This window comes from Cordyceps fumosorosea (assembly GCF_001636725.1).
Source record: "Cordyceps fumosorosea ARSEF 2679 chromosome Unknown scaffold_2, whole genome shotgun sequence".
In the NCBI taxonomy this organism is placed as follows: domain Eukaryota; kingdom Fungi; phylum Ascomycota; class Sordariomycetes; order Hypocreales; family Cordycipitaceae; genus Cordyceps; species Cordyceps fumosorosea.
This window is the reverse complement of record NW_017387302.1, coordinates 494,261-517,054: the sequence shown is the minus strand read 5'-3', so window position 1 is coordinate 517,054 and position 22,794 is coordinate 494,261. Positions and strand designations below refer to the sequence as shown.

The window sequence follows — 22,794 nt, the reverse complement described above, 5'->3', positions numbered from 1 at the left end:
GGGAGTACGTGGGCCGGGCCAGCCAGCACACGACGACCGGGCAGGCAAAGAGGCAGACAGAGAGACAGAAAAACTGACCAAAGAGTTGCGATGACCGGGACTAGCGCGCGCGATCATGTTGGGAGCGGCGTCGGGGCGGTGACATCTCATTGGTCTCGGTCTCGCCATGGCCTGCTCATGTATCGCACTTGGGCATGTACCGGGTCTTTCCAGAGCATGTGTCTCCTCACCTTGCAAGGGCGGTACCGGCCAAGGCTGATGATGAGCGAGGAGCGATGAGCGATGAGTTTCTGTAAAGCAGAGGGGCGCTGACTGTTCCATCCCCCCCAGTAGCCAGCCCACCCCAGGAAGTTGCCCAAGACGGTGTAAACTACGAGCCCGGATATGTGCCGGTGTAGAGGTATACAGGGTGGTCAAGAGTGTGGCATGTGGAATGGTCTGCGTCTTATAAGCAAAGCTGCCAGCTGCGGTTGCAATAGTCAGATGGACATAAGAGCCTTGATAGTCTGATATTCTCCTCCAAGAGGCTTTACAACTTATACGCTTTATACAAGTCACTGTATATCACAGTTACTTTGTACCACAATCACCGTATACAACAGTCACTTTACACAGTCACTTTACACAGTCACTTACACAGTCACGTACACAGTCACAAAAGACACCAGTGACACACACATCACAATGAACTCACCACAACCCAGCCATGACATTCCCGTCCCAGATCTGGAACGAATCTGGGGCTGGAACGCCACCGTGCCCGAGTCCGTCGACCGCTGCGTCCACGACCTCATCGCCGAGGTCACCTCCCGGCAGCCCTCCGCCGAGGCCATCTGCGCCTGGGATGGCACCATGACCTACCAGCAGCTCGACTCCCACTCGACGCGGCTCGCCCACCACCTCGTCCGCCTCGGCGTCCAACCCGGCGCCATCGTACTCCTCTGCTTCGAGAAGTCGCTGTGGACGCCCGTCGCCATGCTCGCCGTCATGAAGGCCGGCGCCGCCTCCGTCGCCGTCGACCTCGTCCAGCCCGAGGACCGCCTGCGCGCCATCGTCCAGCAAGTCGCCCCCGTGCTGGTCATCTCCTCGGTCAAGCAGGAGCCCGTCGCCGCCAAGCTGCTAACCTCGATGCCGGCCTCCGCCTCCGTCGTCGTCATTGATGACGGCCGGCTGGACCAGCTCCCCCCCCTCCAGGGCGACGACGTGCTGCCCACGGTCGACCCCAGCAGCCTCCTGTACGTCGTCTTCACCTCCGGCAGCACCGGCCGCCCCAAGGGCGTCTCCATCCGCCACGCCAACCTCGCCTCCGCCGTGCGCCACCAGCAGTCCGCCCACGGCTTCCGCCCGGACTCGCGCGTCTACGACTTTGCCTCGTACGCCTTCGACGTCGCCTGGATGAACGTGCTGCACACCTTCACCGCCGGCGCCGTCCTCTGCATCCCCTCCGAGGAGGACCGCCGCGACGACTTCTCCGGGTCCATCCTCCGCCTGCGCGTCACCTACGCGGAGATGACGCCGACCATGGCGCACGTGCTGGCGCCCGAGACGGCCCGCACGCTGCGCACCATCGTGCTCGGCGGCGAGAAGGCCAGCGCCGAGGCGCTGGAGCGGTTTCCGGCCGGCGTGGAGATGAAGAACACGTACGGCCCGTCCGAGTGCACGCCCACGTCGACCATCACCGACATTGACCGCGGGGTGCCGTTCTCGGGGAGCATCGGCACGGGGTACGGCGTCAACACGTGGATCGTGGCGCCGGAGGACCATGAGAGGTTGGTGCCGATCGGGACGGTCGGCGAGCTGGTGATTGAGGGCCCGCTGGTCGGCGCGGGGTACATTGGCGACCCGGAGAAGACGGCGGCCGTTTTCATCAAGGACCCGCCGTGGCTGGTCCGCGGGGCGCCGGGCCACGCAGGCCGCGCGGGCAGGGTCTACAGGACCGGCGATCTGGTGCGGTACAACCAGGACGGCGAGATCATCTTCGTCGGGCGGCAGGACTCCCAGATCAAGGTCAACGGCCAGCGCACCGAGCTCGGCGAGATTGAGCACATCGTCAAGGAGTGCCTCGCCCTCACCACCGACGGCGATTCCCGCGCCGTCGTTGAGCACATCATCCCCAGCGGCTCTAAGCGGCCGGTCCTGGTCGCCTTTCTCGATGTCGACGAGGGAGGCTCCGAGTACTTCACCCAGCTGAAAGCCCGCGGCGTCGTCCTCGAGCAGCACCTGACCCGGCGCCTGCCCGCCTACATGACCATCTTTGCCCTTCTCCCCGTCGCCGGCGGCTTCCCGCTCACCGTGTCGGGCAAGCTGGACCGGCGCGCCCTGCGCGCCCGCGCCGAGGCGCTCGGCCTCGAGGAACTGTCCGCGATGAACCCGTGCCGCACGGCGAAGCGCCCGCCGGCGACGCCCACGGAGCGGGCGATCCAGGCGCTGTGGGCGCGCATCCTGGACATCAGCCCTTCCAGTATCGGCGTCGACGACAGCTTCCTGCGCGTCGGCGGCGACTCCATCACCGTCATGAAGTTCGTGGCCCTGGCGCGCGATCAGGGCCTGCGCCTAACCGTCGCCGAGATCCTCAAAAAGCCACGTCTCGGGGACCTTGCCGCCGGCGCTGCCGCGGAGGAGACAACGGCAGAGGTGGCGCGCCCGTTTGAGCTGCTGCGGCCGGGGTTGAGCGCGGCGGACGTGCGCTTCTACGCGGCCGGGCTGTGCGGCGTGCAGACGGAGAGGGTGGAGGACGTCTTCCCGTGCACGCCGCTGCAGGAGGGCTTGCTGGCGCTGACGGCGCGGCGCGCGGGGGAGTACGTCGCGACGGAGGTGCTGCCTCTGCGGGAGGGCGTGGATGCCGGACGGTTCCGGGCGGCGTGGGCGGCGTTCGTCGCGCAGACGCCGATTCTCCGGACGCGCATGATCGACGTCCCCGGGCAGGGCATCGTGCAAGTCGTCATCGCCCAGGATGGCAGTGATGATGCGCTGGCCAGCGGGGACGACACGCAGAGTCTTGGCGACTACGTCCGGCAGCATGAGCAGACGCGCATGGAGCTGGGAACTCCCCTGCTGCATGCGCGGCTGGTCCGGCAGCCGCGGGGAAACACCCTCATCTGGACCATCCACCACGCCCTGTTTGACGGCTGGTCGGTGCCGCTGATGCTCACACGGCTCGAGGCCATCTACGACAACGTGGACGCGCCCCCGCCGCCGGCGCCGCCGTTCCAGGACTTTGTCAGACACATCGTCAAGGCCGACCCGGCGCGGACCAAGGCCTTCTGGGAGGCGCAGGTGCGCGGCCTGGAGGCCCGGCCGTTCCCGGCCCTGCCGGCCGCCGACTACGAGCCGCGGCCGACGGCAGTGCTGAGCCGCCGGATCACGGACGTGCAGTGGCCGCGGGCCGGCGTGACGCCCACCATGGCACTGCGTGCCGCCTGGGCCGTCGTCATCTCACAGTACACGAGTAATAAGGATGTCCTCTACGGTGTGACGGTGGCCGGTCGGCACGCTCCGGTAAACGGCGTGGAGGCCATGGTCGGGCCGACCATCGCCACGGTGCCGCTCCGCGTACAGCTCGATTACGGCAAGACGGTCGGCCAGCTGCTGACCGACATGCAGCAGCAAGCCGTGGACATGATCGATTACGAACAGGCCGGCCTGCTCAGCATCAGCCGCGTGAACGCCGAGGCGCGTACCGCCTGCCAGTTCCAAACGCTCCTCGTCGTCCAGCCCAGCAAGGCCGATACTACCATTGAGTATAGCGTGTTCGCCGACGATGAGGAGGAGGAGGGGGAGAGCGGCCCGGACTCGGGGTTCCTCGGCGCCTTTGACAGCTACGCCATCAACATCATCTGCCACCTCGAGCCCAGCGGCGTCTGGCTGCAAGTCAACCACGACAGCGCCGTCTTTTCTTCAGACGCGACCGCGCGCATGGTGGCGCAGATGGAGCACGTGCTCCGACAGCTGTGCGTCCCGCGGAACCTGGACGGTCCGCTCGCCGAGGCCGTGACTATCAGCGAGGCGGACGCGGCGGGAATTCAGCGCTGGAACGCGCAGCTGCCCGAGGCGGAGGACCGCTGCGTCCACGAGCTGATCCAGGAGACGGCGAGCAGGCAGCCGGACGCCGGCGCCATCGACGCGTGGGACGGAAAGCTGACCTACGCGCAGCTCGATGCCCATGCCACCAAGCTGGCCGGTTTCCTGGCCGGCCGGGGCGTCGGCATGGGCTCCTTCGTCCCGCTCTGCTTCGAGAAATCTGTGTGGACGCCCGTCGCCATGCTGGCCGTCATGAAGACCGGCGCCGCCTCCGTCGCCATGGACCCGGAGCAGCCCGAGCAGCGTCTCCAAACCATCGTGCAGCAAATCCAGCCCCGACTCCTCCTATCCTCCACCAAGCACCAAGCCCTGGCCAACAAACTCGCCGCCTCGAGCTCCATCCAGGTCGTCGCCATCGACGAGGCTTGGATGACCGCCACTCCCCTCACCTCCCCTCCTCCTCTTCCTCCTCTTCCTCCTCTTCCTCCTCCTCCTTCTCCGGCCGTCACGCCTCACACGCCGCTCTTCGTGCTCTTCACCTCCGGCACGACCGGCACCCCCAAGGGTGTCCTCGTCACCCACGCCAACATGAGCGCCGCCCTCCGCCACCAGCGCGACTTCTTCCACTACAACACTCCACAAGCACGCGTGTACGACTTTTCCTCGTACGCGTTCGACGCCGCCTGGCTGAACCTGCTGTTCGCGCTGACCGGCGGCCCCTGCCTGCTCGTGCCGTCGCAGGACGAGCGCCGCGACGACCTCGCCGGGTCCATGGCGCGCCGGGCGGCCACCCACGTGGACATGACGCCGACCGCCGCGGCGCTGCTGCCGGACGAGGCGCTCCGGCGGTTGCGAGGGCTGACGCTCGGCGGCGAGCGGCTGCCAGAGAATGAGGCGCGGCGCTGGGCGAGCTTGGTCGGGGGGCACGTGAACAACATGTACGGCCCGAGCGAGTGTGCCGCCACGGCCACGATCCTGCGCGTAACTCCGGACATGGTCCCCGACAGCATCGGCGCCGGCGTCGGCGTGTGCACGTGGATCGTCGATCCGGAAGATGCCGACGCGCTCGTGCCGGTGGGCTGCGCGGGCGAGCTCCTCCTGGAGGGCCCGCTGGTCGGCCCGGGGTACCTCGGGCAGCCGGACAAGACGGCCGCCGCGTTCATCGAGGACCCTCCGTGGCTGCAGCGGCTCGTCGGGCGCCGCGGCCGGCTGTACAAGACGGGCGACCTGGTCCGCTACCACGCCGCGGACGGCAGCCTCGTCTTCGTCGGCCGCAAGGACACGCAGGTCAAGTTCAACGGCCAGCGCCTCGAGCTCGAGGGCCTCGAGCACGTCATCCAGAAGTGCCTGGGCCAGGGTCGGGCGGTCGTCGAAGTCGTCACGCCCAAGCAGGCCGGCAAGTCCGTGCTGGTCGCCTTTGTGGATATCGGCGCCGCGGACGAGGACGTCTTCTTCCGGTCCATGCACGCGCGCCAGGCGGAGATGGAGGACCGCCTCGCGCAGTCGCTGCCGACCAACATCATCATCAGCGCCTTCATCCCGCGCCGCGGCGGCTTCCCGCTGACCACGGCCGGCAAGATCGACCGCCGGGTGCTGCGCGCCGAGGCGGAGGGCCTCACGCTGGAGCAGCTGGCGGCGCTGAACCCGTACCGGGCCAAGGCGGAGAAGCGGCCGCCGACGACCGAGGCTGAAAGGATCGTCCAGGCGCTCTGGGCGTCCACCCTGGGAATCAGCCCTGAGGCTATCGGCGCCGATGATAGCTTCTTGCGTATCGGCGGTGACTCGGTCAGCGCGATGCGCGTGGTCGGCCTCGCACGCCAGCAGGGCGTCCACCTGACCGTGGCCGAGATGCTGAAGCGGCCCCGGCTGAGCGACCTGGCCAAGGTCGTCGGTACGCTGGTCGAGCCGGGCCAGCAGGCCATCGCGCCCTTGTCCCTAGTCCCGGCCGATGCGTCAAAGACACGACTGGACGCCGCTCGGCTCTGCGGCGTGCGCCCGGAGCAGATCCAGGACGTGTTCCCCTGCACGCCTTTGCAGGAGGGCCTGCTCGCGCTGACCGCCCGCCGCGGCGGCGACTACGTGGCGCAAGAAGTCTTCGAGATCCGTCCGGAGATTGACATCCCGCGCCTCCAGGACGCCTGGCAGCGGTGGGTTGCCGGCACGCCGATCCTACGGACGCGCATCGTCGACCTACCCGGCCAAGGCCTCATGCAGGTCGTCGTCGACGAGGCCTACGCCTGGCCCGAGATGGCCGTCGCCTCCGAGGAGCAAGACGTCGAGCACTATACGCGCATGGACATCCAGCACCCGATGGGCCTCGGCGTGCCGCTGATGCGCTTCCGGCTCGTCCGGAGTGACGACCGGCACCACCTCGTCTGGACTATCCACCATGCTCTCTACGACGGCTGGTCCATGTCCCTCATGCTGAGCTCGCTCGAAAGCACCTACAACAACAACAACAACCTCATCCCCGCGCCGCCGCCATACCAGGCCTTCGTGCAGCACGTCAACAGCATCAGCCAGGACGACGTCGCCGGCTTCTGGCAGGAGCAGCTTCACGGCCTCGAAGCGCAGACCTTCCCCGCCCTTCCCTCGCCCACCTACCGCCCCGACGCCGGCCGCTCCCTCGTCCGCGCCGTCTCCGACCTCTCCTGGCCGCGCGCCGACGCCACCCCCACCGTCGTCCTTCGCGCCTCCCTCGCCGTCGTCCTCGCGCAGTACACCGGCCTGCGCGACGTCGTCCTCGGCACCACCGTCGCCGGGCGCCACGTGCCCGTCCCCGGCGTCGAGCGCATCCTCGGCCCGACCATCGCCACCGTGCCCCTGCGCGTGCCGCTCGACTTTTCCCGCAGCGCCGCGCACCTGCTCGCCAACCTGCAGGCGCAGATGGCGCGCATGATCGACTACGAGCAGGCGGGCCTGCCGCGGATCGCCCGGGTCGGCGGCCCGGAGGCCGCCGCGGCGTGCCAGTTCCAGACGCTGCTGGTGGTGCAGCCGGACGAGGAGACGCAGACGGCGCCGGGGCTGTTTGTCGCGGAGGCGGGGGAGCAGGAGGAGGCGAGCACGGAGCAGGGGCTGGTGGGCGCGTTCGACACGTATGCGATCAACATCGTCTGCCAGCTGAAGCCAGGTGGCGTGCGGCTGCAGGTCAACTACGACGAGGCGGTCGTGTCGGAGGAGCAGATGAAGGGGATTGCTGCGCAGGTCGAGTTTATGCTGCGGCAGTTTTGCAGCGCGGACCTGGACGGCAAGCTGGCGGACCTCGTCTCCCTTAATGAGACGGACCTGGCCAGCGTCTGGGCGTGGAACTCGACGGTGCCGGAGACGGCGACCCGCGGCGTGCAGGAGCTCATTACCGACTCCGTGGCCCGACACCCGGAGGACGTCGCCGTGTGTGCCTGGGACGGGCAGCTTACTTACCGCGAGCTCGACGCGCGGTCCACCCGGATGGCCCATCACCTCGTGCGTCTCGGCGTCCGGGGCTTTGTCCCCCTGTGCTTTGAAAAGTCTGTGTGGACGCCCGTCGCGATGCTGGCCGTCATGAAAGCCGGTGCCGCCTCCGTTGCCATGGACCCAGCACAGCCGGAGGAACGGCTCAAAACCATCGTCCAGCAGGTCAAGGCCACGCTGATCCTCTCCTCCGCGAGCCAGCGAGAGCTCGTTGATAGACTGGTCGCGTCTTCAGCAGCGAGCGCCGTGGTCGTGGACGAGGCGGCGCTGGCTCACCTCCTGGAGCCGGAGCCGGAGCCGGAGCCTTCCGCCACGCTGCCGGCCGCGAAGCCGGAGGATCCGCTGTACGTCGTCTTCACCTCCGGCAGCACCGGCAACCCCAAGGGCGTCATCGTCACGCACGCCAACATCAGCAGCGCCATCCAGCACCAGAACCAGGCCCTCGGCTTCACCCGGGCCTCGCGGGTGTACGACTTTGCCTCGTACACCTTTGATCTCGTCTGGTGCAACCTCCTGCAGGGCCTCGCCGCTGGCGGCACCCTGTGCATCCCCAGCGACCAGACCCGACGAGCGAACCCGCTGCAGGGCATCGACCAGCTCTCCGCCAACGCCTCGCTGCTGACGCCCTCCACGGTGCGCGCCCTGGACGCCGCCGGGCTGGCCGGCCTGGACACGCTGCACCTGATCGGCGAGTCGTTCCGGCCGGACGACGTCGCGCGCGTACCAGCCTCAACGGCGATCCACAACATGTACGGGCCGAGCGAGTGCACCACCTTTGCTACGCTGCATCGCGTGCCCGGCAGCAGCGCGGGAGGAGAGGAGAGGGTCATCGGCAGGGGCGTCGGCCTCGTCACCTGGGTGGCCGAGGCCGCCGACCACGACGTCCTGACGCCGGTTGGTGGCGTGGGCGAGCTACTGCTCGAGGGCCCGCTGGTGACGGCCGGATACCTGGATGAGCCGGGGAAGACGGCCGAGGTGTTTGTCGAGGACCCGGCGTGGCTGCTGCGCGGCGGGCCGGGACCGGACCAGCCCGGTCGCCACGGCCGGCTGTACAAGACGGGAGATCTGGTGCGTTATCGGCAAGATGGCAGCCTGGTCTTCGTGGGCCGCAAGGACAACCAGGTCAAGGTCAACGGCCAGCGTCTTGAGCTCGGAGAGGTCGAGCATGCCGTCCAGCGCTGCCTCCCCGAAAGCAAGCCCGTCGGCGTCGTGGTCGAGCTCGTCACCCCCGCCAAGGGCGTCAAGCCGATCCTGGTCGCCTTCCTGAGCCTCGGCGCCTCTTTCTCTATCCCGACATCATCAGACCCCGACGACGCGACCGCCACAGATGCCCTCGACGCCGCCGTGAAGCCCATCCTCGCCGGCCTCGACGACCGTCTCGCCGAGCGGCTACCCGCCTACATGACGCCCTCCGCCTTCCTCCCCGTCCTCTCCTTCCCCCTCACCGCCAGCGGCAAGCTCGACCGCCGCAGCCTGCGCGCCCGCGCCTCCGCGCTGACCCTTGAGCAGCTCACCGCCAGCGCCGCGCCGCACTCCAAGCAGGCGGCCCGCACCGACGCCGAGCGCCGCATGCAGGCCCTCTGGTCCGCCGTCCTCAACATCGGCGCGGACGGCATCGGCCGCGAGGACAGCTTCCTGCGCGTCGGCGGAGACTCCATCAGCGTCATGAAGCTCGTCGAGGCCGCGCGCCGGCGGGACCTCTTCCTGACCGTCGCGGACGTCTTCAAGAGCCCGCGGCTGCGCGACCTGGCCGCCATCGCCGGCGCGCGCGGGCAGGTCCAGGTGCGGGAGGTCGCCCCGTTCTCGCTGCTCCAGGGTGGCATCACGTCGGAGGAGGCGCGCGCCCAGGCCGCCGAGCTCTGCTCCGTGGCGGCCGGCCGGGTGGAGGATGTCTTCCCGTGCACGCCGTTGCAGCAGGGTTTGTTGGCTCTCACGGCGAAGCGCGCGGGTGACTACGTCGGGCAGGAAATCTTCACGCTTCACGAGACGATTGACGTTGCCCGCTTCAAGGAGGCGTGGGACAGCATGGTGGCCGCAACGCCGGTGCTGCGAACACGCATCGTCGACCTGCCGGGACAAGGCATCGTGCAGGTCGTTATTCAAGAGCAGCTAGGATGGCCCGAGGAGAGCGAAGACTCCGACACTCTCCCATTGTCCGCAAAGATTGATCGACTTCAGCCCATGGGTCTCGGCACGCCGCTGACCCGGTTCCGGCTGGTTCGCGAAGCCGGCCACCATCACCTCGTCTGGACCATCCACCACGCCCTGTACGACGGCTGGTCGCTTCTCTCCATGCTCAACTCCCTAGAGAAGGCGTACAACGACGAACCCATCTCCCCGGCCGTGCCCTTCCAGGGCTTCGTCGCCCACATGATCGACACCGACCCCGCGCAGGCCACCGCCTTCTGGCGCCGCGAGATGGACGCCCTCGAAGCCCCGTGCTTCCCTCCCCTGCCATCCCTCAACCACCAACCCGTCGCCGGGCGATCCGTCTCGCGACGCATCCGCGGCCTCCACTGGCCGCAGGAGGTCGACGTGACCCCCTCCATCGCTATCCGCGCCGCCTGGTCCGTCGTCGCCGCGCAGTACACCGGCGCGGACGACGTCGTCTTCGGCGCCACCGTCGCCGGCCGCAGCGCCGCCATCCCCGGCGTCGAGGCCATGGTCGGCCCGGCCATCGCCACCGTGCCGCTCCGCGTGCGCCTCCACGACCGGCGCTCCGTGACGGTCGCGCAGTTCCTGGGTGGTATGCAGGAGCAGGCCGTCCGGATGATCGAGTTTGAGCAGACCGGGCTGTCGCAGATTAGCCGCGTCAGCGCGGAGGCAAAGGCGGCGTGTCAGTTCCAGACACTGCTCGTCGTGCAGCCGGTTGAGGAAACGCAGATTGGGAGTGACTTGTTCCTCCCGGATAGCGACGACGACGAGGCGCAGGGTTTCATCGGGTCGTTTGACACGTACGCCGTCAACGTCATCTGCGACTTGGAGCAGGACGGCCTGCACCTGCAGATCACGTACGATGAGGAGGTCATCGCGGCCGAGACGATGACGAGGATGACGGCCCAGCTGGAGAATGTCCTTCGACAGCTCTGCCACGCGGATAACCTGCATGCGAAGCTGGCCGACGTCGTGTCGATTAATTCGCTGGATCTAGACGATATCTGGAAGTGGAACGGGGTCGTCCCAGAGACTCTCGACCGCTGCGTACACGATTTGATCAAGGAGACGGTGGACAAGCAGCCGCAAGCCATCGCCATCGACGCCTGGGACGGCAGTCTCACGTATCAAGAACTCGACCAGCAGTCAACACGACTCGCTCACCGTCTAGTCGAGTTGGGGCTCCAAGTAGGCTCCATCGTGCCTATTTGCTTCGAAAAGTCCATGTGGACGTCAGTGGCCATGCTGGCGGTTATGAAGGCCGGTGGTGCATCAGCGGCTTTGGATCCAGCTCAGTCCGAAGATCGGCTGGTCACGATTGTCCGACAACTCCAGCCGCAGATGATACTCGCCTCACCAGGCTGCCAGAAGCTCGCCGTCAGGCTAGCAAAGACCCCCGGAACCGCCGTCGTTGCCGTTGGCGAGGTCCAGCTCAACCAGGTCGCAGTCAACGACAACACCACACTGCCGATAGTCGCACCCGAAGGCCCTCTCTTCGTGCTCTTCACCTCTGGCACCACTGGAACGCCCAAAGGCGTCATCGTCACGCATTCCAACTTTAGCAGCACCATCCTCCATCAGCACCACTACTTCGGCTACAACCCGTCCGCCCGCGTGTACGACTTCTCCTCCTACGCCTTCGACGCCGCCTGGCTCAACCTCCTCCTCTCCCTCTCCCCCCCCGGGCGCCCCCTGCCTGTGTGTGCCCTCCGACGCCGACCGCCGCGACGACCTCGCCGGCTCCATGGAGCGGCTCCGCGTCACGCACGTCGACATGACCCCCACGGCTGCCGGGTTGCTGCCGGAGCGCGCCCTGCGCCGACTGCGCGCCATGACGCTCGGCGGCGAGCAGCTCCGCCCCGCCGACGCCCGCCGCTGGGCGCGCCTCGTTGGCTCCTTGCGCAACATGTACGGCCCCAGCGAGTGCACCGCCACGGCCACCATCCTGAGCGTCGACCCGGAGGCCATGGTCAAGGACAGCATCGGGCGGGGCGTCGGCCTCTGCACGTGGATCGTGGACCCGGAGACGGCGACGGCGCTGGTGCCGGTCGGTTGTGTCGGGGAGCTGCTGCTGGAGGGTCCGCTGGTCGGCCCGGGCTATCTTAACGAGCCGGAAAAGACGGCGGCGGCTTTCATCGAGGATCCTGCCTGGCTGCTGCGAGGCGGACCGAACCACGGTGGCCGTCGTGGTCGGTTGTACAGGACAGGTGATCTGGTCCGCTACCATCACGATGGCAGCATCGTGTACGTCGGCCGCAAGGACACGCAAGTCAAGGTCAACGGTCAGCGCCTCGAGCTAGGCGGCGTCGAGCACGTCATCCAGGAATACCTCTCCAGCACTGGCAGCCAAACCTCTGTCGTCGTCGAGCTCGTCAAGCCCTCCCAAGCCCAGAGGCCCGTCCTCGTCGCCTTCCTCGACACCTCGCAGACCTCCAACCTCCAGGACCTGCAACAGCAGCTCCAAGGCGGCCTGGAGGAGGTCCTCACGCAGCACCTGCCCACCAACGTGACCGTCACCGCCTTCCTGCCCGCGGCCGGCCTCCCGCAAACAGCCACCGGCAAGCTGGACCGCAAGGCGCTGCGCGTTCGCGCCGAGGCCGCCACGCTGCAGGAGCTCGCGGCCGCCAACCTGCACCAAGTCAAGAAGCGCGCGCCGGGCACGCCCGCCGAGATCCTGCTGCGGGAGCTGTGGGCGACGGTGCTGGGCGTGGACGCGGAGGGCATCGGCGCCGACGACAGCTTCATGCGCGTCGGCGGCGACTCCATCGGCGCGATGCGGCTGGTCGGCGCGGCGCGCCGGCGCGGTCAACTGCTCACCGTCGCCGACGTCCTCCTGCACCCGAAGCTGTGCGACGCCGCGCAGCGACTGCAGCGCATCAACGACGAACCCGCTCAGGCCGTGGAAGCAGCAGGGCCGTCGCCTCTACCGACGGCGGTGTCGTCCGGCATCTCCGAGGAGCGTCTCGGGGCAGTACTACAGAGATTGGGTCGCTCCCACGACGAGCAGCCGCAGGACGTGCTGCCCGTCACCGACGAGCAGGCGCGCAGTCTAGCCATGACCTACTCTACCTCCCGGAGCATGCTCTTCTACCACGCTCTCGACCGCCCCGCCGCCTCCTCCGGCGCCGACCTACTACACATCGTCCGGGCGTGCTCCGTCCTGGTCTCGCGCTTCGACATCCTGCGTACCGCCTTCGTCGTCGACGGCGACTCCTTCCTGCAAGTCGTCCTCCGCTCCGCGAAGCCCGAGGTGGCCACCATCCTAGACGACGACCTCGAGGTGTGCACGGCCGCCCTGCTACGTCGCGAATCCTCCAAGCCGCTCGACCTCGGCGCGCCGCTGACCAAGTTCTTCGTCATCTACTCCGAGACGCATCAGACGTACCGTGTGGTGATGAGGCTGTCGCACGCGCAGTTTGACGCTATCAGTCTGGGGCAGATGTGGTCCGCCTTCGAGGACGCCTGCAAGGACTCCGTCGTCACGCTTGGTGCGGACCCGGTCGCCAGCTTCGCCGCCCACATGCGGTCCCTCTCCGGGCTTGACCGGCCGGAGGCGGTTGCCTACTGGCGCGAGCTTCTGCGCGGCTCCTCCGTCACGCGGCTGAACGAGCGCGCCCCCCACGCCCTCTCACGCCGCGGCGCCGACGTCTCCATCACCAAGTCGATCCCGCAAAGCCAGCTCCGCTCGATCGACCACACGCTCCCCACCGTTCTCGGCGCAGCCTGGGCGTACGTGCTGGCCAAGCGCTCAGAGATGACCGACATCGTCCTCGGCGTCCTCACGCACGGCCGCGACCACCCGGCCAGCGAGGCCGTCATCGGGCCCTGCGTCAACGTCGTGCCTCTGCGCGTCACTCTCCAAGATGGTTGGCGCGTCGCGGACCTGCTCGCCGCCGCACATGCCCAGCGCGTGGCCGGCATCCCGCACGCGCAGCTCGGCTCCCGCGCCATCGTCCGCGACTGCACCTCGTGGCCTCGAGACGCCTACTTCGGCACCGTGATCCGCCACAACAGCTACAGCGACGACGAGACGCAGGCGAGCCGCATGCGCATCTTCGAGTCCCCGGGCTCCGGTGCGGTCGACGTCGACAGCGTCGAGGTCCACATCATCGCCGCGTCGAGCGACGACACAGTCGACGTCGAGGTCAGCTTCGCGGCGGGCGTGGTTCCCGCGAACGTGGCCCGTCAGCTGGCCGCGGACTTGCACGAGACCGTCCTGCGGTTCTGCAGCGGCACCGAGGCATCGCTAGGGGGGCTGCCGGAGCTGCCGCCCATGAGGTGCGCGCTGCCCGTGCGGGCTCAGCCCGTCCACGTCAACGGCTTCGAGGCCAAGACGCTGCTCGCCGAGCGCTGCCCGCCTGCCAAGATCGAGGCCCTGCGCATGGCCTGGAGGAGCGTGCTCGGGGGCGATGTCGAGCTGGACGCGGAGTCTCCGAGGACCTTTTTCGATCTGGGAGGAGACTTGATCGGAGCTGGTGTGCTGGCCTCCCACGTCGCCAGCCAGGGATATCTCATGACCACCGAGGATGTGTTTGAGCATCCGACTTGGCTGTCGCAGCTGGCGTTGCTCGGCGGCCGGGCTCATTAGGAGGTCATTAGCCGAAGAATGCGGATGGTGGTCGAGGCAATAGATCTCGACCCGGTCCGCCAAAGTTTGTGTGCATATAAATGAGATTATTTTCCTTTGTCATTTAGCCTAGATGTATCTTCTAATTATTACTTGCTGTTCACTAGATGTTACAAGGTTGTAGTACATCGGTTGATTAGCCGAGCCGCTTCCAAGGCAACGTCTGTTAGCACTAGGGCTCGCAGAATTTGACGCGTAGGCAAAACTCATCGCCTGATCATCATCCCAACTTACAAGGGCCAAATACTGTTCCCAGTGAATGAGATTCTAATTTTGGTTCGAATCACTCTCATTCACCGACATATCCCCACAATGGTCGCCGTATTGCGATGAGAGATTCCACTCCATGGTCTTCGCCTCTATCGAGCCGATAGCTCCGATGCCTGTCGGTCGGAACGCCTCGTCAATAAGCTCGCCGACTTGAGTGGAATTCTTTTAAGCCACTCGATTTTTATTAATCATGACGCCTCTGGTAATGAGGCCATGTAGAGGCATATGGCGTAATTGCTGGCTTGCCAGCATACAAACAAGCCACAACGAATCAAGAGTCAAGTCGTATCCTCTCATTTGTTGTTGTACGGAGAATGTAGTCGGCTGACCTTCTATAGGGGGTATTGCATCTAATTTCACATTTCGTCATGACCAACCAGGCCAATGAGCCGTCGCGAAAGAATTACCGCCGTCCATGGTCGATCCGTGCATCGTCCGCTCGAGGTAGCCGTCCATCATGAGAGGTGCCGTCATGTACACCTGCAAGTCATCAAACCCCATCGGCAACTGATTGAACTCGATTGGAGAGGCCATGCACTCGGACTGAGCATCAGCCGTATGGGACGTGGTAAGCGGCCGCTGCGACGTCAGCTGCATCCAGGTAAATGGTGGTTGCTGAGCTGCCGTCGCCGCTGCCACTTCGGTCTCGTTGGGACTTTTGTCTAATCGCGCGGGGTTGGACATGTCTTCAGGGCGTCCGTGGACGCGGTTTTCGGCAATGTCTTTGCGCGCCATGCGGAAGATGGCGAGGGGGGCCAGGACGTTCTCGGGGCCTTGCTGGGAGAGCGTGCCCGCCCCCCAGTTACTTTGAGAGCTGCTGCTGGGTAGCTGCACGGCGGATCCTCTTCTTCTCACATCCGCGCGGTGGAATTTTTGCGCAAGATCCGGGGGTACCTCTAAGCCGTTCATTTCAAGATCCGCAATGACGGCTTCCAGCTAGTAATGTAAGCATACTACCGCGTCGATGGACGATGCAAGAGGAGGAAAGCACTAACCAGAGGCCGTGCGAGTGCCATGATGTGTATCATTCGGTCCAACGCACTAGCATTCGCCCTGACGGCGGCTTCCACCTCCCTAGCCATAGAAGCCTCGTCTCGCAGAAAACCGGATCCGAATTTATTCACCAAGAAGTGAATAAGCATCCTCGACACATCATGCGCCACCACGCACAGCCACGTGTCCGCAAACGCCTCCATCCCATGCCTCAGTGCCTCATCAAAGATGCTCGACACAGCCAGCCCGTGCTCAAAGCACTGATCCTGCAGGCCCCGAACAAAGTCGCCCTGCTCCGGTGGGAACACGACGGGCGTCTTGATCCGCATGAGCCCGGGCATGCCGATGCGGGTGAGGTCGTAAAAGGTCTGGTGGTATGTGAGGTGGAGGTGAAGCAGGGCGCCGTGCTGGCCGGAGATTTTGCGCTTCTGGATAGAAGAGCGGGTGAGGCCCAGGTTGACGGGCAGGCCGTGGTTCCAGCGGAGGAGCTCCTCACGGATGACGGACCACTCTGACTGCGCGAGCCAGGGCTCCTGCGTCGAGTCGAGGTTCTTGATGATCCTTTCCCACATGCGCATGGTTAGCAAAACTGATAGTCGTGATAGTCGAGGAAAGAAAGGAGACTACTGTACCATAGAACTCGCTGGCGAAGGCCCACCAACGTGGCAAAGTGAGCTTCCAAGTCCAAGTTTCTAGTTTCTTCTTCGGATGTGGGATTCCCAGTCGGCATCTTTGTATTCTCTAGTACAAAATCCATCTCGGAAACGGGAAGCTCAATCTTGATGTTCTTGTCGCTCAGCAACGTCAGCTCGTCGACGCCGCTGCCGACCCATGCGTCCATGATGTAGACACTCCACATAAGGCGTCTGCAAGATTCGTACGCGCAAGGTGGCGCATCGGAATTCCCTCTGGTGTTTTGCTGCTCCAGATTAAGGCGAAGTGCTTGAGCGAGGCGGACGGCCAAGCCGGTGATGACAAAGGCGGCGGCGTAGTTGCCGATCCGAAGCGCGTGTTCATGCAATAGAACGGCAGTCTGTTCGTCAGTTCTAGGATATCCCGTCGCTTGATACGGCATAATTTTACTCACCATAATCATGTCAGTAGAGGGGGCTTGTACAGCTTCATACAAATGACGGTGGGCCATCTGCGCCCATTCATTGCCGGCCCCGAGGACATGCCCGTCGCCCAACTCGTCCAGTCTCTCAGCAGCATAGAATCTGAAGTGTCAGTAGACTCCTTCAGTCAATTTGCATGTTGCGACTTACTTGGCAGCTATCGCACAGACTGCGAGAAGGACCATGTTGGAATTGCGCTCATTTTCGCTCTGGTCTTCAATGAACTGCATAAACGATGGGCGGTGGATAAAGCTGAAGCAGCGTAGTGGATGGACAAGTTTAAAGTAGAGCTCAACGAGTTGCAATACCTTGGATTTACTCGGTAGTTGCTTGGCGAACAGCCTGTATTTCTGGTGAGACTCGTGTAAACATTTATTTCCCGTGCGTGCGTGATCAGAGCACAGAGCACACCAGGAGGGAGAGGGAGTCTCTACCAGTGTGATTTCATCACCGATGAATTAGCATTCTTGCTGCCCGCGCGAGAGCTTGTCTCGGTTGAGTCGCCCGTATCACATGACGGCGAGCAACTCTGGCTTCGGCCCCCCGGCGGCGGCATCGTTTGCGGCCGCGCACCTTTTGTCCTACTCACCCACCCCGGTTCCGGCCCGGGCTCATACTGGCAGCTCAGGCCGCGTCGTTGACAATTCTCACACTGGGGCGTGCCGGAGCACCGCAGCTTGGAGACGCGACAGGCTTTGCATGAGCGGATCATGCGTCTGCGCCGCAGGCTGTTGGGGGCAGCGGGGGTGGCGGTGAATACCAGATTGCCGTCCGAGACATGCTGGTTTGGAGCTGAGGCGGATCGCCTCAAACATTCAAGTTGGAGACGCTGACAGTTGAGACAGCCGTTTGGACGCTCGTCGCACTTGACCTGTTTGTATTCCCATGATATTAGACCTGTATCCTTCTGATGAGGTGGTGAGGAGGAAGATACTTGCTTTGCGGGCGCGGCAAGTCTCGCATCCTCCATACCCATATCAAGTCAGCCAAGCAGCAGGCGGCAGGCGGCAGGCAGCAGGCGCACACCAGACCAGGTAGAGATGATGCAAACTCACCTGTTTGCGATCGTTTTCGCCCGGGTCCCATGATTCCACGCTTTCGGAAATGCCTCGTCTGTCGCCTCGACAAAGCCGTGATGGACAATATCAACGCATTCCACCTTGTACTCGCCGTTTGTCACAGTCAACAAATGGACAAGGGTCCGGGGCTGTCGGATATTTAATAGCCGGCGTGGCTTGTATTGTGGCTTTTCATTGCGCAATTGCCCAATGCTCGTTCGTAATGCCCCAGCCAGACCCCAGACCCCAGACTGCTGGTGTGGCGCAGGCTAACATTTGCCGAGAACCATCCACTCGATCAGCCTCCAAACCCAGGCACCCCATACACCCTTACCAAACAAGCCTGCTTGCCATCCTTTGTTCTTTACAGCATCCCGATGAGCCATGTAGCTCGGAGCTGTCGGAAAATATGCAAGCGCCAAGCTCCAAGTGCCAAGCGGGCTCTTGGTAATTGGTCTGCTGTGCGACCAACAGAACTACGACCTGATACAAAAGGGCACTGACAACGCCAACACCAAGATGTGTCGCAAGGGCCGATTTACACCGCGCTATACTAGAACTTGACAAAATCGACGCACAAGAAGGAGAAGAGGAAGAAGAATCATGGTGGCAACGATTCAGAACGTCTACATCGCCGCTGCGCTGGCCACCATCGGTGGTCTCCTGCAGGGCTTTGATGTGAGCAGCCTGTCCGCCATCCTCGCCACGCCTCAGGTACGTAACAAGCCCGTGTACATTCCAATTCAAATATCTGTCATCTGTTGCTAATGAGAGGTCCTCGCATCGTCGCTCTTGGACAGTACAAGGAGTACTTTTCACATCCAGACTCCTCCACCCAGGGTGGCATCACCGCGTCCATGGCGGGCGGCTCTCTGCTCGGCGCACTGCTCGCCTCCTGGATGGGCGACCGCATTGGCCGGCGCGACTCCATGGCCGTGGCCTGCATCGTCTTCATCACGGGGTCGACGCTCATGTGCGCGGTGCAAAACACGGCGATGCTGGTAGTGGCTCGGGTTGTCAATGGAAGCGCCGTCGGCATCCTCACAAGCCAAGGGTGAGTTGAGTGCTTCGGGCCCCTTGCTCCTCCAACATGTCTGATAAAATTCCTGCTAAAAATCTGTACATAGGCCGATTTACATTGCAGAGATTAGCCCGGCTACGACAAGAGGTCGGCTCATCTCGCTGCAGCAATGGATGGTTACGTGGGGTGTAAGTCCCTCCCCTCCCTCCATCCGGACCGATGTTACCTAACCTCCGGTACTGAACGGCGAATGCAGATCCTCATCATGTATTACATCTCTTATGGTGCGTCTTTCATCAAGTCCAATGCTTCTTTTCGTCTACCCTGGGGAATCCAGATGGTTCCCGCCATCCTCCTCCTCTGCGCCGTCCCCTTCCTGCCTCGGTCCCCCCGCTGGCTCGCCAGCAAAGAGCGGTGGGAAGAAGCAAGCAAGACCCTGGCCCTTCTGCGCTCCGACGGCGACGAGTCGGACGAAGCCGTCATCAGCGAACTCGAGGCCATCCGCTCACGCATCCGGTACGTCCGCCGACCTCTTCCACTGGCCCACCATCCAAAGATGCTAATCTCAACTCAAGTCTCGAATCCATGTACGGCTCCTCCTCCTGGGCCCAAGTCTTTTCCGGCCGCAACCTGATCCGCGTCCACGTCTGCATCTTCGCCCACCTCTGGGCCCAGTTCAGCGGCACCAACGCCCTGATGTACTACATCGTCTACGTCTTCCAGATGGCCGGCCTCTCCGGCACAAAGGTCCTCGCCATCTCCAGCATCCAATACGTCATCAACGTCGCCATGACCCTCCCCGCGCTACTCCTGGTGGACAAGATGCCGAGGAGACGCGTCATGATGACGGGCAGCTTCCTGATGGCCACGTGGATGTTCGCGACGGCCGCGGTGGAGGCGACGCACGGGTACGGGGTGCCCGGGGGACTCAACGGAAATGCGACAATTACGTGGGTTGTCAACAGCAGCGCAGCGGGTAAAGCGGTGATTGCACTGAGTTATCTCTTCGTTGCCACCTTTGCTTGTACTTGGGGGTGAGTTGTTGCGTGTACCGTCGGAACGCAATACCAGAGACTAACGACGACAGACCAATGGGGTGGATCTATCCGTCCGAGATTATTCCGCTTTACATTCGTTCGAAGGCAGTATCTCTCTCCGTACTTGTCAACTGGTAGGTCCTCTTCTTCCCGCTTCCTCGACGAGATGGCTGACTTGCAGAAAGGCTCGGCAATTTCTCGCTCACGTTCATGACGCCGCCAGCTTTTCAAGAGATTCAATGGCGAACATATCTCATCTTTGGCTCCATCAGCGCCGCGGCACTCGTCCACGTCTTCCTCTTCTTCCAGGAGACCCAGGGCAAGACTCTCGAGCAGATGAATGATGTGTTTGACTACAACACGTTTGCGTTTGGGAGGATCAGACAGCCCCCCGAGATGGTGGACGCGTCTGGAGTTGATGAGAAGCTCTCCCATGAGATTTAGTTCATGCGTCAGATTCAGCCGTGGGGAACAGCCGAGTTTGGGATAAATTAGAGGGCTCCTCGTTGTCGTCATTGTTCGAAATACCACGTCCACGCAGACCTGAGCAGTACTATTCGTGCACATGCCACCATACAGCATCCAGCTAGTTCATCTCACACAGTCCGTAAATTGCAATCAACGACAATTCCGGCAGCTTTTCTCCGACATGGGCATCGCCTTGACGCGTGACTCCAAGCACCTGCGTATCATAAGCGTGATTCCTACAAGTCTATAGCGAATGCCGGCCTGGTCCGACCCGGCTACTCTCCGGGGTTGACCTAAAGCCAGCAAGCCACGCTCGGTCATTTGTCTCTGGGGAAAGTAGCCCATGACTTAAAACTGCGGGATGTAACCAAGACTGGGGGAGGGCCGCGCCCGCGCACAGGTGAGTGCTGCGACGGCCTCATGGGCCGTTGGGTAGGGTCACCGCCAGCCTTACGCCACCGGCCCTATCGGCTCGACTGGCCCGTCCGCAACAGCGGCAGGCAGTGTATGGCAACAGGCAATTTTGCCTTGTGACTTTTGGCTCGGGGCGATTTCCATTTTTGCAGATGAGAGCTCGCAATTGCCGACACTACAGACAAGTTGACGATTTCAAATGCCGCAGCCGACGCCCTGATAAACATGCAGGGAAGCGACGGCTCCGGACGACATCGACTGCATATATGCGCGTATGCGAATGCCGCAGTGCCAATATGGGGACAACGCCATTATGCGAGTTCCGACAGCTTGTGTATAAGACGACTGCGGCAACAAGATGAATTGACAAATCGGCCACTGTGAATGTCGTGATTTCTCTCTCTCTCTATTCCCGCGCACCCAAAGCTAGCACGGACCCATCCACCAACACATCATGCCTTTCAAGAACATTCTCCTCCTCGTGGCCGACGATCTTGGCCGTGAGCAGTTGGGCTGCTACGGGTGCACCGCCATATCCACGCCCAACCTCGACCGCCTGGCAGCCTCCCGCGGCGCCCGTTTCGACATGGCCTTTGCCAGCACCGCCTCGTGCAGCGGCAGCCGGACCACCATCTACACAGGCCTGCACACCCACGAGAATGGCAGCTACGGCCTCGTGGGGGAGCGCAACGGCTTCCAGACCTGGGCGCACGTGGAGACGGCCCCCAAGCTGTTCAACGCGCTGGGCTACAAGACGGGCATCCTGGGAAAGGTGCACGTGGCCCCCGAGAGCGCGTATCCGTGGGAGACGAGGAGGGAGAGCGAGACGAGGAACACGGCATTGATCGCGGATCAGGCCGAGGAGTTCTTTCAAGAGGCAAGGGCAGAGGAAAGGGGCTTCTTCTTGACGATTGGCTATGTCGATCCGCATAGGGTGCTGGCGAGTCGAGGCAAGTTTGGCAACGAGGAGGGAAACTATGATCAGAGGTTGAATGACAGGGTGTACAAGCCAGAAGAGGTGCAGGTGCCGTCATTTCTGCAGGACGTTCCGGCTGTGCGAGAGGAGCTGGCCGAGTACTACCGCGCCATCAATCGTCTGGACCAAGGCGTCGGGCTCGTGCTGGACGCGCTCGAGAGGCACGGCCTCTCCGACGACACGCTGGTGCTCTTTCTCAGCGACAACGGCCCGCCATTCGTCAACTCCAAGACGACGCTCTACGACGCGGGCATCCACCTTCCCTTCATCCTCCGCGTCCCCGGCCTCACCCACGGCCAAGTCAACCCCAACATGGTCTCCTGGACCGACGTCCTGCCCACGTTCCTCGACTGGGCCGGCCACGCGCAGCTCTCCCTTCCTATCAGCAGCAGCGCCGTCCCCTCGCCGCCCCGCCACGGCCGCTCCCTGCTGCCCATCGCGCACGCGTCGACGGTGCTCCCCGGCTGGGGGCAGCGCGTCTTCGGCTCACATACCTTCCACGAGATCACCAACTACTGGCCCACGCGCACGATGCGGACGCGCCGGTACAAGTACCACCGCAACGTCTGCTGGAAGCTCGACTTCCCCTTCGCCATGGACCTGTACGCGAGCCTGTCGTTTGAGGCGATGCGCAACGCGGATCCGCCCATGGCGGGGAGGCGGCCGTTGAAGAGTTACATCTGTCGGCCGCCCGAGGAGCTGTATGACTTGGACGAGGATCCGGAGGAGCTGCGCAACTTGGCGGGGAGCGGAGGGAAAGAGGAGGTGCTCAAGGAGATGAGGAGGGAGGTGGAGGCGTGGCAGATGGAGACCAAGGACCTGTGGCTGTGGAAAGATGGCGTGGCGGTGCAGAGATTCAAGGAGTTTAACTATGAGAGGGAGGGACTGTTGATTCCGGATCGGTTTGATATGGACCTTGATAACTTGGCGGCAAAGGGGGTGCCCTGCATCAAGCTGCACTCGTAGTTGATGCAGTGTTGCGAAGCCAAGTCCTGGTATCGTCGGTCCTGTTTTGCCTGTGCAAACAACGGCATTTACCTTTGTCTCTACATGTGAAGTCTTTTCAAGAATTCCCGGGAATTTGAGTTGAAAATCCTGCCATAAGGCACGCCGCATATAAAATGTCCGTTTGATGGAAGTATGCTGATAAGTCGGGCTAATTATCCCGACTTTGATGAAAACACGAACGGC

At 63.6% G+C, this 22,794-nt stretch overlaps 4 protein-coding genes across 4 annotated transcripts; 3 read left to right on the top strand and 1 right to left on the bottom strand.

The window, feature by feature from the left end:
• Positions 1-684: 684 nt before the first annotated feature.
• ISF_01308 (Amino acid adenylation) lies at positions 685-14,212 on the top strand (the record flags this gene model as incomplete). Its single annotated transcript, XM_018844915.1, has 2 exons — positions 685-11,322; positions 11,375-14,212. The coding sequence occupies 2 exons, from the start codon at positions 685-687 to the stop codon at positions 14,210-14,212; spliced, it is 13,476 nt and encodes a 4,491-aa protein (XP_018707681.1).
• A 675-nt stretch (positions 14,213-14,887) lies between these two features.
• Positions 14,888-16,814, bottom strand: ISF_01307 (Transcription factor; the record flags this gene model as incomplete). The annotated part of the gene is made up of 5 exons (XM_018844914.1): positions 14,888-15,457; positions 15,517-16,103; positions 16,142-16,547; positions 16,602-16,731; positions 16,780-16,814. The coding sequence occupies 5 exons, from the start codon at positions 16,812-16,814 to the stop codon at positions 14,888-14,890; spliced, it is 1,728 nt and encodes a 575-aa protein (XP_018707680.1).
• Positions 16,815-18,290: 1,476 nt separating this feature from the next.
• ISF_01306 (Sugar/inositol transporter) lies at positions 18,291-20,189 on the top strand (the record flags this gene model as incomplete). The annotated part of the gene is made up of 7 exons (XM_018844913.1): positions 18,291-18,401; positions 18,488-18,741; positions 18,815-18,896; positions 18,965-19,224; positions 19,284-19,742; positions 19,796-19,879; positions 19,931-20,189. 7 exons carry the CDS (start codon positions 18,291-18,293, stop codon positions 20,187-20,189), a joined length of 1,509 nt encoding a protein of 502 aa, XP_018707679.1.
• An 892-nt stretch (positions 20,190-21,081) lies between these two features.
• Positions 21,082-22,569, top strand: ISF_01305 (Alkaline-phosphatase-like, core domain protein; the record flags this gene model as incomplete). Its single annotated transcript, XM_018844912.1, has 1 exon — positions 21,082-22,569. The coding sequence occupies one exon, from the start codon at positions 21,082-21,084 to the stop codon at positions 22,567-22,569; it is 1,488 nt and encodes a 495-aa protein (XP_018707678.1).
• Positions 22,570-22,794: the final 225 nt, after the last annotated feature.